The 12,499-nt window shown below is 43.9% G+C and overlaps 2 protein-coding genes across 7 annotated transcripts in view; one reads left to right on the top strand and one right to left on the bottom strand.

Moving 5' to 3' along the window:
- Positions 1-1,723: 1,723 nt before the first annotated feature.
- Positions 1,724-7,215, bottom strand: DPY30 (dpy-30 histone methyltransferase complex regulatory subunit). 2 transcript variants are annotated; one of them, XM_033056094.2, is made up of 5 exons: positions 7,076-7,215; positions 6,558-6,631; positions 6,428-6,475; positions 5,135-5,277; positions 1,724-1,956 (listed from the first exon to the last, which is right to left on the bottom strand). In XM_033056094.2, exons 2-5 carry the CDS (start codon positions 6,591-6,593, stop codon positions 1,884-1,886), a joined length of 300 nt encoding a protein of 99 aa, XP_032911985.1. In that variant the 5' UTR covers positions 6,594-6,631; positions 7,076-7,215; the 3' UTR covers positions 1,724-1,883. The 2 variants fall into 2 exon arrangements, with proteins under 2 accessions (XP_032911985.1, XP_032911984.1); XM_033056093.2 differs by having other exon boundaries at positions 1,921-2,602.
- A 3,603-nt stretch (positions 7,216-10,818) lies between these two features.
- The window catches only part of SPAST (spastin), a 39,169-nt gene continuing 37,488 nt past the window's right edge, over positions 10,819-12,499 (top strand). For all 5 annotated transcript variants that reach the window (XM_033054882.2, XM_033054884.1, XM_033054883.2 and 2 more), the window contains exon 1: positions 10,819-11,301. In XM_033054882.2, coding sequence (XP_032910773.1) covers positions 10,896-11,301 — 406 coding nt within the window. In that variant the 5' untranslated portion in view covers positions 10,819-10,895. The remainder of the gene's footprint in view (positions 11,302-12,499) is intronic.

A 12,499-nucleotide genomic window follows, 5' to 3' on the forward strand; every position in this document is an offset into this window, starting at 1 on the left:
GAGTAGATGGCACACTGCTGGCAAGGACAGCTTCCCTTAGCACTGGGACTGATGCTTTGAAATTCCAGGGTGATGCAAGAGCTGTGCAGAAAGCCAGAGTGTTTCATGTTTTGTGTAGCTGCTTGACAGTTTTACTGTGAGGTAAGAAATCTGATTGTATTCTGAATTCAGGTAGAACAGTCTAAAAAAATTGCTCTGTCTGGAAAGAATTAAAAGTGAAGCTGCTTATTTTTGTTCAGGCTTGCACAAATTCTCAGCGTAGAAGCTGGAAGCAGCATAGATTCCTTTTGCATTTAACAGTTCTTACAGTCTTGCAAAGTTGTTTTTTATGAAATATTGGAATGCCATTTTAGCAATAAAAATAGCAGTACCAAGTCCTTATGGTATTTCCTTGTCTTCACTTAAATGGTATTACTCATTCCAGAAAGTCAAAACACTGTTGTTAAATCCTTTCAGTATCTTTCTAGTGTTACTGTTTGATGAGACTGTGTTCACCACAATGCAATAGAATTAGTAATCTCCTTCCAAATTTTGTTATATTTCCCAAAAGACAGCTTTTAGGCTTAATTCAGGGTTCACAGACTTTTTTTCAATCTCTGTTCCCCACTCTTACTGCTCATAGACTATACTTATTAAATGTTTCTGGTTTAAGATACTAAGATATATGTAAAACAGTGAGAACCTTCCTACTGAGACTAACAGAAAGACCTCAGTCCCTGCAAGTTTTTGGATAACTCAGCTAAGGGTAGCAGTATAGAGAACTAGATTATGGAGCTCCTATACTGTTGCAGCTACTATGTCAAGCCCTTTAACTGGCAAACTCTACATGCTGCCTTCTCAGGTAACTCTGAGTCCTTTTCTTATAAGCAGCTTCACATAGTACTAGTTCCTTGATCTCCACACAACACTGACTCCTTCTCTCCTCTCTGCAAGTTTCCTTCTGCATGACTGGCTAACCTGTCCCTTACCCAACCACCTAACCCTGTCTGTCCCTCAACAGCATCTTCTTACCTTGCCTATCCCTTGCAAAGCCACATCCCTTCCTCCTCACAGCACAGCCAACAGACTCCATCCCAAACTGCAGCAGACTCTGGGTCTCCAACTACATGTAACTAGTAGCTAGCTAACCCACTCTTTTATATCCACCAAAATTATTGGCCAGACACAGATGTTTCCATTCCTTGGTAATCAGTACAGCTACAGGTCATTGGGAAAGATTCCCTTCTGCACTATCATCTCAGCCTAGCTACCCACACTATACATCATTTTCAAATTCATTTTGTGTTTCAGCTGAACCCAGTACACTGAATCCAGTCATAGGAGATCAATGACAAATCCTGAAGAGCAAAACTCATTAATGTACCTATGTGAGACACTGGATGCTGTCTGTAGGTGATCTGTTCAGCTGCTGGATTTCATTGTTTATTATAACTAAACCCAGCTCCTGGTGTTCAGAAGCAAGTTCTCTCCTGTACTTAATAAATAAATTTTAATTGTTCTGCATTTCTTTGCTTTCTATTTAGGCATGTTGCACTGGCTATATAAAACCCAGTTAAGTTACATAAATTATCAGCCATGTGATTCTTGTAATAAATTGTTCCCCTTTATGTCACACGTTCAGAGGATGTAACCCCATGGAATTATTCAGACTTTCATGCAGTAGTGCAGTTTCAGTACTTTATTCTGAAAGTCTCTTAATAGCTAGTTTAAAACAAGAGAACAATTAAATGTAAAGTGTTCTTTATTAAATAAACTCAAAAGATAAAGCAAACTGTGCAGTTAAGAAAGACAACAACATGGCCAAAGGATTTTTACAGCAGAAAACAAATTGCGGCAAATGAGCATTTCAGTCTAGCAGCCAAACTGTCCTCATTTTTATGGAGTTAATTTCGGTCCTCAAATTGTGACTTGTTTTTTAAAAGATATGCTGCTAGAAATTCAATGGGATTGGGTGGTCTGCAAAGAAAAAAAGTAAATCAAAAGCAATTATTTTTTATTATATGAAATTAGGTAGCTGAAGGACCAATCACCTTCCCTTAAAAGCAAAATAACTCTTCCCAAATATTTCTATTTAGGGATGACCAACTACCAAGAGTGACTCTGTAAATTTCCCACAGTTTGTCTAACGAGAAAGTTTTTTAAAAAGTGTCTTAGTCACTGCTGGTTCCACGTTACTAAATTGCTAGAACAGTTACATGCCTAAAACCACAGTCTGTAAGCATAAATACTGTATATACATCATTGGATATGACATGCATTTGCGCATTTCTTTAACTCATGCTATTTAAAGTAAAACTGAATCTCTGCTTTTTCCTTAAATTTTTTTTCAAGTGGTTATTGTGTATCTCAGTGTATTAGTATTTTTCACAGTTTGTGGCAGCTGAAACAAACACCACAAATCTTCAAGTTTGAGAAGTTCTGTAACTTGAAAGTAGTAAATAATAAACACTTTGATCACTGGCCTTAGTCTGTAGGGGTTTTTTTAAAGAACTCCTCCAGCTATACCATGTGAATCCTGCTAATCTGGATTCTGTCCACAGAATAAATCACATACTTATTCCACAGTAGGTCAAACCAAAGGTCTGGCAGTGAGCAAATATGCCTATAAGGAGCACAAAAACAACAACAATAACAAAAAAAATGCAGAGATACTTCTTGGGACTGTCCTTTTGACTTCCAAGCATGTACCAATTTCTGAGCTAGCACCCTTAATAGTCCTGGGTGGATTCCTCTACAGTTTTGACCAGTTGCTTCTTGAGAACAAATAAAATGCTAATGTCCTCAACTGAAAGCAAAAAAAAAGCTTAATTGTGTGACCTGTGAAGGATCAGCCCTTTTGTTTGTTATAAATTTGCTTTGTTTAATTTGATTACTGTATCAGAAGAGATAATAAACACTCCATCGCAATCCGTCATCTCTGTGCTCTTGTGATTTAACAGGCTCCTTGTATGTTCATCCACAGAAACCTCTTTTCTACATATTATCTGTTCAATCACTCTGTATACAGATAGCATTCCATATTGCTGACCACCTTGCCACTCTCACTTTTTCACATTCTACCAGAATACAGGAGAATGACACATACTACTAAAAATACAAGAACATCACAAATTCATATAGTGACATTATTCTTTTCACCCCTTTATTTTTAAGTTGGTTTTACCCCTTCAGTTTCTAAGTCCTACCATTCAGAATTTATTTCTGATTAAAGCAGTGCATTGACATATACATTTAACAGTTTAACAATGTTTTTCCACAAGGGTAGTTTTTAGCTGAGAATCCAACATTTTGTCAGTAGTGTTTTTCACTACCCTCAGAGGTCCACAATTTTATGTTTATTTGGATTCAATGTCACTTTCTGTCACTTTAAATTTTTCATGGCAGTCTTCAAAGTTTTATGAAGTTCCTGCGCAATTATTTACAATTGATCAACTTAACAAACAAACAGAAACTGAAACACAAAACTCCCTAATCTATTCTGTAAAACTCAGTCTCATTAACAACTTTTGTCAGCCACTTCTTCAAATTGTTGTAAGTAATCTTTTCCATGATTGTAGTGTTGAGCTTGTTTCACCATGAAAATTCCACATTTACTTCTACCCTCTATCTCCTATCTTCCTTCCCATCAGTCCCTCATTCATATAAAAGCATTTCCTTTAATACCAACAGCAATTAACTCTCTTTAAAAGCTGTTAGAGAATAACTATGTGAACAACTTTTTGAAATTTAAACAGACTGCATCATCTGCATTCCTCTTTATGTACGCTAGCTGGCTCCTTCAATAAACTCAAAGACATTTAAAAGACCTGACAAAAATTGTGTGGACCTCCTCCCAAATATGTAGTTTATCCATATGCTTACTATCCTGGATAGAAATTTCTACTGAATTCCAGGCATGTTCATCAGATGTACTGGCTTGTTCCCTGAACAATTCTATATTCCCTTGAAAAAGAACTTAGCATCCACTAGTAACTTTCCTGTTCAATTTTAAGCAGTAGATTCTACAGCAGAGCTGACAGTTCAGCTTTCTCATTCCTGAGGGTTTATTATGCTCAGGTGAACAGCCAGTTTGTCCTGGCAGGTTCATATTATTCACATTTTAACCTGTATGTTCCCCAACCCTTCCTATCAATGATCCAATTTCACTCCTGTGATGAGCACCCATAAAGAAGGCAGAAAAAAGGCCAGGCCACGGGAAGGGAAAAGTTTGCCTGTCACACAAGTATCCAAAGTGTAAGGGTAGGGTATTAACCTTGGGCTGTGTTTTACATTGAGTCTGCAGCAGTACTCTCATAGACATCTGCTGAAGATCTGCACATCCCTCAGGATGGACCTCCCTAGGTGCTTAATTAGCTGTCTGTACACTGCAGTTTAAACTCCCAACTCCTTTTGAAGTTCATACACTGTTGATGACTTTTCTGACTAGGTGCCATGATGCAATTTTGGTCATCTGTGCCAGCTTCCGATTGTATTATTTCAGTTTGAGAAATGGTTACATGCAGTACAATTTGCCACTAGTGAGGATACACCAAAAGACTAGAAATTAGTTTTGTTAAGATGAAGACCTGTTTGCTGTTATTGAAGGATACCTTTCTACACTGACTGGTAAAGACAGGTGGGGCACCTCTTTATTTAGAGGCACAATCTTTATTCAGAGGATAAACCACCAGTCTGCTTTTTACTGTGTTGACAGTGCAGGGTCAGCCTCACCCTTAGCAAGTATTTCAATCTCTCTCAAAGACACATCATGCCTGATTTGTCTTCCCTTCTCTTAGGTGTCAAGGAGAAGTCTTTATAATTTCACACTACCAAAACCCTCAGAACTAGAACATCCTCTTGCCTTGCTTCTCTAAGGTGAAATTACACCATTTTTCCCTCTAAAACTTCTGCAGTACCGTACCTCATTGGAAGATCATGAATTCAGCAAGTAACTCCTATCATGCCACGTGTGCCTAAGTAAGGAACCCATCCTGGATGGTCAATCACAGTAATTCATAGGTTCATAAACCTGTTGTAACGACAATCTTACAAAGAGCAAAACTATATTCGGTGTGCGAGGCCTGAAAGGTGCTGTGCTGCCCAAGTTTGAGACCTACATTTTCCTAGGAACAGGAGGAACATGGAAGCATCTTACCTTTCTTTTGCAAGAACAGCAAGTCCCTGTAGCAAGATAGGTACAACTGTCTGATCCAAGTAGGCTCGTGTGGGTAATGCCTGAAGATCCACCTTCTGCTTTGATGTTTTCTCAGCATTTAGCTTCTCGTTTTCTACTATCCTCTGAAGTAAAAAAAAAAAAAAAGTGAATGAACATTGGTGACAGCAGCCACACCTACTTTGAAGTGTGTGTGCAAAGTACCTGTCTTTGCAATTCGATTGCAATAATTTCTTTATATCTTTTAAGAATATTTAACTGCACATTTTTCCTTGCACAAAAACCTAATCCAGAGCAACCTTGTGTTAAATTCCTATGTTTTGGGGAAACATTGTTTAGAAGTTGTAAGTTTTCTACAAGAGAAGACATCTAATCACAGTAATTTTTATTTCTGCTTTTGCATTCACTGATTTGGATTCTACATCACTAAGACAGGAATGAGTACTAATGAGTCTCAGTTACATGGCTCCTGTAGACATGTGTTTCTAGAAAAATGCTAAAAGCATAAGGAATTCGGGTGAAGCCTGACAAAGGGGACTCTGCTGAAGTCAAGTTTTTTGTGACTGTGCTCTACCCAAGTATAAATGGATACTTTAAAGAAAACATATGCAAAATGCTTCCAGATACTTTTTGATCAAAAAGTACTGAATCATCTTACACCATTAACTGCAGTTGAAAACTGATACCCTCCCACTGTCAGTAAACCAAGTGTATTCAATGCAATGGACATGAATCTACTGATACAGGACCAATGTGTTATGGTTCTGCAGGAACTGAGAGGCATAGAGGGAGCTGAGGGATAGAGACAAGCAGTTATGAGAGAGATGAGTCTCAGAAGACTTAAGAATAGTTTCTGCAAAAGCTTAGCACAGAATAGGAACTTATAACAAAGGGAAACTGAAGGCTTCTTTTTAATAAGAGTAAATAAATGCCATAGAGTTAGGAGGTGATAGCCCCAGTCTACCCAGCACACGTTGAACCTAATGTGGATGCTTCTTTTGTCCCATAATATATATCTATATCTCTCACAGACAGCAATAAAACAGATAATAAGATACTTAAAAAAAAAATTCATTAAAAGGCTCATTATTTACTTCAGTACCATTTAGTACAGTGGAAGTAGCACAACAGAAAATATATTTACAGCCACTTTTGCTAGGGACAGGTATTGCTTAGCACCACTGATAGCATCACATTTTCTGAAATTAGACTCAGGATTCAACTTTTTTCCCTTAATGACAAATGTGACTTCCACTGCGATAAAATCTGTGTTACCTCTACGTTTTCAGTGAGGCCATATTCAGAATGAGGATTTTCCGGAACCTGTAAAATAACACACGGTTAGCAAAGCTAAAAAGCTCCTTTTACATGTGTAACAAAGCACATAAAGCATTTCTTGTAATACCTGTGGCTGTCCCTCCATAATCTGTTCTCCCTCCATGTTTCGAAAAGTGAAATTTGATTGACGTACGGGAAGATCTTGGAAAGCAATTAAAAAAACCGATCAGCAGGCTGAACTGGAGCCCATGTGAGTTAAATGATACTGCATCACTTGGTTACTAATGGTTACCAAGGCACAGTTACAAGAAAGCAGAGAGCTGCTCCGTGCTCCCCCCCGCGCCAAACTTGAACTGGTTTCACCCGCACGGAGAACCCAGAAGTGCCTTTAAGTTTCACGTTATGTCCGCTGAAGAAAGCAGTACGGGGATTAAAAAACACAGCACTCATCCCCCCGGGAAGCCAGAGTCATCCCTTTCCCTCACCCCGTCCGTCCCTCCCGTGCCCACCCCACGCCGCAGCGCCCCGAGAGCCCCTTCAGGCAGGGCCGGGCTGGGGGCCCGCAACAACCACGTGTGGCCGCCGCCCCCGGCCGTGCCCCGAGCGCCCCGCGGGGGCGAGGCGGCCCCGCCGCAGGGCTCTCACCGCCGGTCGGTCCGGGATGGGCAGGACACGGGGCTCGGAGGAACACCGGGATCGGCGGGACAGCCGGAGCCGCTCCGCAGCAACCGCGGCCGCCGTCGCGAGCTGTTTTGACGTCAGTGGAACGGTCGCGCGGCCGGCCCCCGGCGCACTGCGCCTGCGCGGGCCCCACCCAGCGCCGGCCGCGGGGAGGGCGGGGCGCGGGGCCGGGAGCGCGGCCGGGGCAGGTGTCCTGCCCGGAATAAAACTCGCGGGATGTGTTCGCTTCCGAGTCAGCCTGGGGGTTTGGGGTGCACATCTGTGCTCGTGATCAATACGGCTTGGTGTCTGAGGAGAGCACTGTGGTGTTCGCGAAAAATAGCATGGCTGAAGTTGACTGGGGTCTGAAAGTGGGGTTTTGTTAGTGAAATAACCTTCTAGAGCCATAGAGAGTGTGGTTTGCACACCGGTGTGTGCTGGCCGTAAATTGTCTCTCTGTTAACAAAATCGCAGCTGCACACCTTTCACCAGGGATCAGCTTCAGTCATCCTGTCCTGACTTGGAGCTGTTGGGAAATGGAAGAGTGCTGTTTGAGCATCTGTGCCTGATTGCTTTGTTTTCTTTTCATTAGGAATTAAATTTGACACTGAAGGTGGCAGAGCACTGGAGCACAGGCTGCTCAGGGAGGTCATGAAGTTTCCTTCTCTAGAGGAGACAACCTAATTCAAAACCTGCCTGGATGCATTCCTGTGTCGCCTGGTTTTGGTAACCCTGCCTTGGCCAGGGGGCCGGACTAGATCATCTCCAGAGGTCTCTTCCAACCCTAGTGATTCTGTGAATTCTTTGGTAATGTGGTTTGTGCTGGTGAATTAAAACGCCTTAAGAATATTTTTGGGTTCGAACTGACAAAATAGTTTCATTTCTGTAGGTTTGGGGTTTTGGGGTGTCTTGGTTTGATTGAGGGTTTTTTTGAGCTTTTTTTAGAAAATATACTTTCTTTTGTTGTTTTACAAAAATAGCTCTACTTCTTTTTCCATCTTCTTGCTCCAATGATGACAATGTATATGAATGATCTAGTTAATGCTCCTAAAAGATTAGTGAAATGGAAGAGTTACAGAAAATGCTGTGTTTTCAATAGACTCTGCCCCGAGGTAATCATCTGGTTGCGGTAATAATGAAGTGTGTGTACATAAATGAATTTGAAATAATGTTTGCAGCACTGACAATGTTACCACAGTGATCAGCAGGCTCAAAAACTAGTGCAATCAGAGATTTGATACTCAAATGGAGAACCTGGAATTAGAGCAGAACTGTGTCCTCTCTTTGTGTCTATTTTAGTACCTAGTGCTGCCAAACTTGCCCAATGCTAAAGAGGTGAGGTGAAAACACTGAGATTTCGTTACTGAAACTTAGAACAAGAATACAAACCAATTATTAATGCGAAGAGGTGTAAGCTTTTCACTCTGTTTTGAGCCTCTCTCTGAATTTTTCATCATGTTATAGTAGACATTTAAGAGAATTCCATTTAGAGGTCCTGTTGGGAAAAAGGTTTTCCAACTTACTTTTGTTCAATGGTGAATTGTGGTGTCAGGATAGTTGCACCTTTCTAATTCCTATGACTATAATGCTGATCTGCTCAGATTACCAAATCTTTTGCTGAGACACCAGATTGTATCTCCTGTATTTCACAAGTCCTCAGTCTTCAGAGTAGAGTCAACAGCTGCCCAATCTAGAGAAAGAGGCTTCACTTCTTCCACCCCTTGCTGAGCCAGGATATCTCACTAACCAACAAAAAGCCACTCACTGCTCTGATGTGGTTTAAGGGTTTGTGCTTTTTTTTTTCTCCAAACTAGCATTAATCTTTATGAGATGATTAATTAGAATGGTTCACTGGCAAGTACAATGGCTGCTAGGGTGATCTTAATACAAGAGCGTAGGGAAATTCAAATTGCAGAGCACTAAAATATTTAATAGTCACAATAGTGAACTGGTTCTCTAGGTTTTCACTAAAAACATTAAGACTTTCTCACAATTTCTCACGGATTTCTTATTTTGAAGCCGTTTTGGCTTAACATTGTTATGCCCCTAAAAGGTGCACTCTTTTATTGTCATGATACAGTCATATGATTCACAAAGGTGCCATTCTAAATTTTTTAAGAAGTAGAAATAACTGAATGAACTGACTAGTGAGGATTGAGATACATTGTCTTCTATCATCACTCAATCTGTCCTTGTTAATAAACTTACTGTTCTGTCATTAAAGGAAAACCACTTCACTCTGTCATGTAAGAAAATAAATACACATGACCAGGGAAAACTGGAAGTAATTTTGAGGCACGAACAAACAAGAAAAAAATTTAAAAAACAGTCGTTTTATAGTAATTTTGGAAGAATGAATAAAATATTGCTGACAGTAGTGATTTTAGTGTGGCATATCCTTTTAATTAACATGCTCCACTTCCTTGTGCACTGAGTTACGTGTCTACAGTTTTGGGACTGTCTCAGCCTCTGTGTGCAATAGAGAGGTGCTCTATCATAATCTAATATCACTCAGTATTTTACTTGTAGAACAGAGAGTGTGTAACAAAGCAAAACAAGGCTGAAAAAGATCATCCAACAGACATGGCAACCACAACGGGGGAAAATTGAAGCGGAGAGGGAGAGGTCTGCTAAAGTGATGAATATAGTGGTAGGCACAGAAGTGCTGGTGTATGGAGGCCTCCCCTAGGTTGCTAGACCAAAGGTACCAAAGCATTTTTAAGATTTGAAATAACTAAAGGAGTAGGGAGCTGGAGGATCTGTTCCTTTGCGAGAGACACAAATAAATAAATATTATGGCTGGGCAAATAATTGACATGGGCTTGGACAACTGCGTGTTCAGTTTTGGTAAGGAGAGTGGAGTAGAGTTAAGATTTATATTTTTTTTTCTCCAGAGCGATGTATCTATAATGTATAGTGAACTCCATTAGCTCTCTGCATGTGAGGAGACAGCCTGTCATTCCCATTACAGAGCTGCGGAGCAGACAAAGCACGGGAGCGCTCTCCAGGGCGGCGGGAGCAGGGAGCAGGGACCAGGCTGCTCCACGCCTCTCCGTGCGAGGGAATTCCCCGGGCTCTGCCCGTGTGCCACCAGCAGTGACTCCAGGCGGGAGCGGCGCCAGGAACCTGCGCTGCGTTGTGCCTGCGGGGCGGCTCGCAGCCCCGGTCACAATAAGTAAGCTATTAAATTATTCATCGCCCGGCCGCTCGGTGCGGTTCATGGGCCGACACTGAACGGCCGGGCCAGGGCTGGAGCGGGCTGCTGCGGGCTGCTGCTTCCAGTGTGGAGTGCACTCTCCACTCTTCTCCTGGGCAACAGCGAAAGGACGAGGGGACATTGCCTCAGGCTGTGCCAGCGGGAGTCCAGGTTGGACACTAGGAGGAATTTCTCCACAGAAAGGGTTGTTAAATATTGGGATGAACTGCCCGAGGAGGCGGTAGAGTCACCATCACTGATCATGTTCAAGAACGGTCCGGACGCGGTACTTAGTGCTGTGGTCCTGCTTTACATCGGTCAAAGGCTAGACTCGATGATCTCAGAGGTCTTTCCCAACCACACTGATTCCGTGCTTTCCAGGCCCAGCACCGAGCGGCTCCGAGGGCCGGCCCCGGGCGCTGTGGGCGCCATGCCGTCGCCTCCCATGGCGGCAGGGGCGGTGCCGCCTCTCCCCGCGCCGGCCGGGGCCGCCCGCAGCCCGCCCTCCGTCCCTCCCCCTGGGCCGGCCGAAAGGGGCGTCGCCGCCGCCGCCATCGCCATGGCCGGTTGTTGTCAGTCCCTGGCAGCGGGTTATGGCGACGGCGGTGAATGAATTCTCCGGGCGGCCGAGGGAAGAAGAAGGGCTCAGCCGGCTCCAGTTCCGCGCCGCCGACCGCCGGCGCCTCTCCCTCCTCACCGCCCGGGCCGGCGCCCCCCGTGCCGCCGGCGGGGGCGGCGGCGGCGGCGTCCCCACACAAGCGGAACCTGTACTACTTCTCGTACCCGCTCTTCGCCGCCTTCGCCCTGCTCCGCTTCGTCGCCTTCCAGCTCGGGCTGCTCTTCGCCTGGCTCTGCGAGCGCCTCTCCCGCGGCGCCCTCATGGCCGCCAAGGGCAGCAGGGCCGGGGCCAGCGACGCGCCCGAGCCCGGCGGGGCGCCCGAGACGGTGCGGGCGTGCCACAAGCGGGCCTTCGAGTGCATCTCCATGGCTCTGCGCATCGACGAGGACGAGACAGGTAGGGAGGGAGCGGCCGCCCCGGGGTGCGGGGGGAGTGCGGGAAGGCCCTGTGCCGTGGAACCGCTTTCAGCTGAGAGCGAACAAAACCCGCTCAGCAGAGAAATGCGGGCTGCGGACGGTGTGTGCGGGGTAAGCCGAGCTGTGCCCGCCTGTGGCGGCGGCGCTTTGGTCCCCGGCCGGGTCCGTCCCTGCCGCAGCCTCCAGGTGCGGCTCGGATCACAAAGCTGCGGCTCGGCCTCGTTCCCCTTGGAAGACAAGTGCTTGTATTTCTCCCCAAAAACTTAAGAGTTTTTGCCGCTGAGGTCTGGGTGAGGCGATTTAAAAATTGCGGGTGGGTGTGTGACTGTATCTAGCCTTCACCAGGCCAGCCGGACAACAAAAGCACCAAGGACAATAATAAGGGTGCATCCTATAATGCACTGGCTGCCAAATGATGTGAGTGCTGAAGCGAGGCTTCAGGCTACTTGGCCCTCAGAATGATCATTTGAGTGGTGTGACTTTTACGGAAAAATATACTTGAATTTTGGCAGTTTCTTAAAAAATGTTTTTCTTAAACTCTTTGACATGCATGCTCTTAAAAATCTATAGGCCTACTGCTGTATGATGAGAAGACCTTAAAGAGGATATTTAGGGTTCAATGAAATAAAACAGAGGAGTGAGGATTTTTAAATCTATTTTTTTGTAGAGCATTAAAAAAACCCAACCAAACAAAATTCTTGATGCTGAATTATATTTAGTCATTTATTCTAAATGCAGCAGCATGATTCTGTCAGCATGCAAAAGGTAGGCCTTGGGGGCATGCTATAGGGATTTTTAAAATTCTGTGAAAAAGTCATCATGCTTTATTCTAAACTTTCAGTTGAGATTTAATGAAACTCCTGTCCTAGAGGAGGAGATTAAAAGTATAGGAGTAGGCCTTCAATTGAAGCTGCATGCTGAGAGCACCATAAAAGCGTGGGATGTGTCCTTCTTTGCCTTGATGATTTGGGAGTGGCAGTGGTGTGCTCTGGGAGAGGAAAAAAATCTGCACCATGTGCAGCAAGGTTAGTTCAGCAGAGATGTACAGTGAGAGAGCACTGAGGGTCATAGGAAAAAAGCATAAAAGAAGGTGAGGTAGCTGAAAGCTTCGGTGGTGTTGATAATTGCTCTGTGAGGAGTAGCAAAGTCGTACCTTATCAGGCACCTGTTCCAGTGTT

The sequence above is a fragment of the Catharus ustulatus genome, chromosome 3 (assembly GCF_009819885.2).
Source record: "Catharus ustulatus isolate bCatUst1 chromosome 3, bCatUst1.pri.v2, whole genome shotgun sequence".
NCBI classification, from domain to species: Eukaryota; Metazoa; Chordata; class Aves; order Passeriformes; family Turdidae; genus Catharus; species Catharus ustulatus.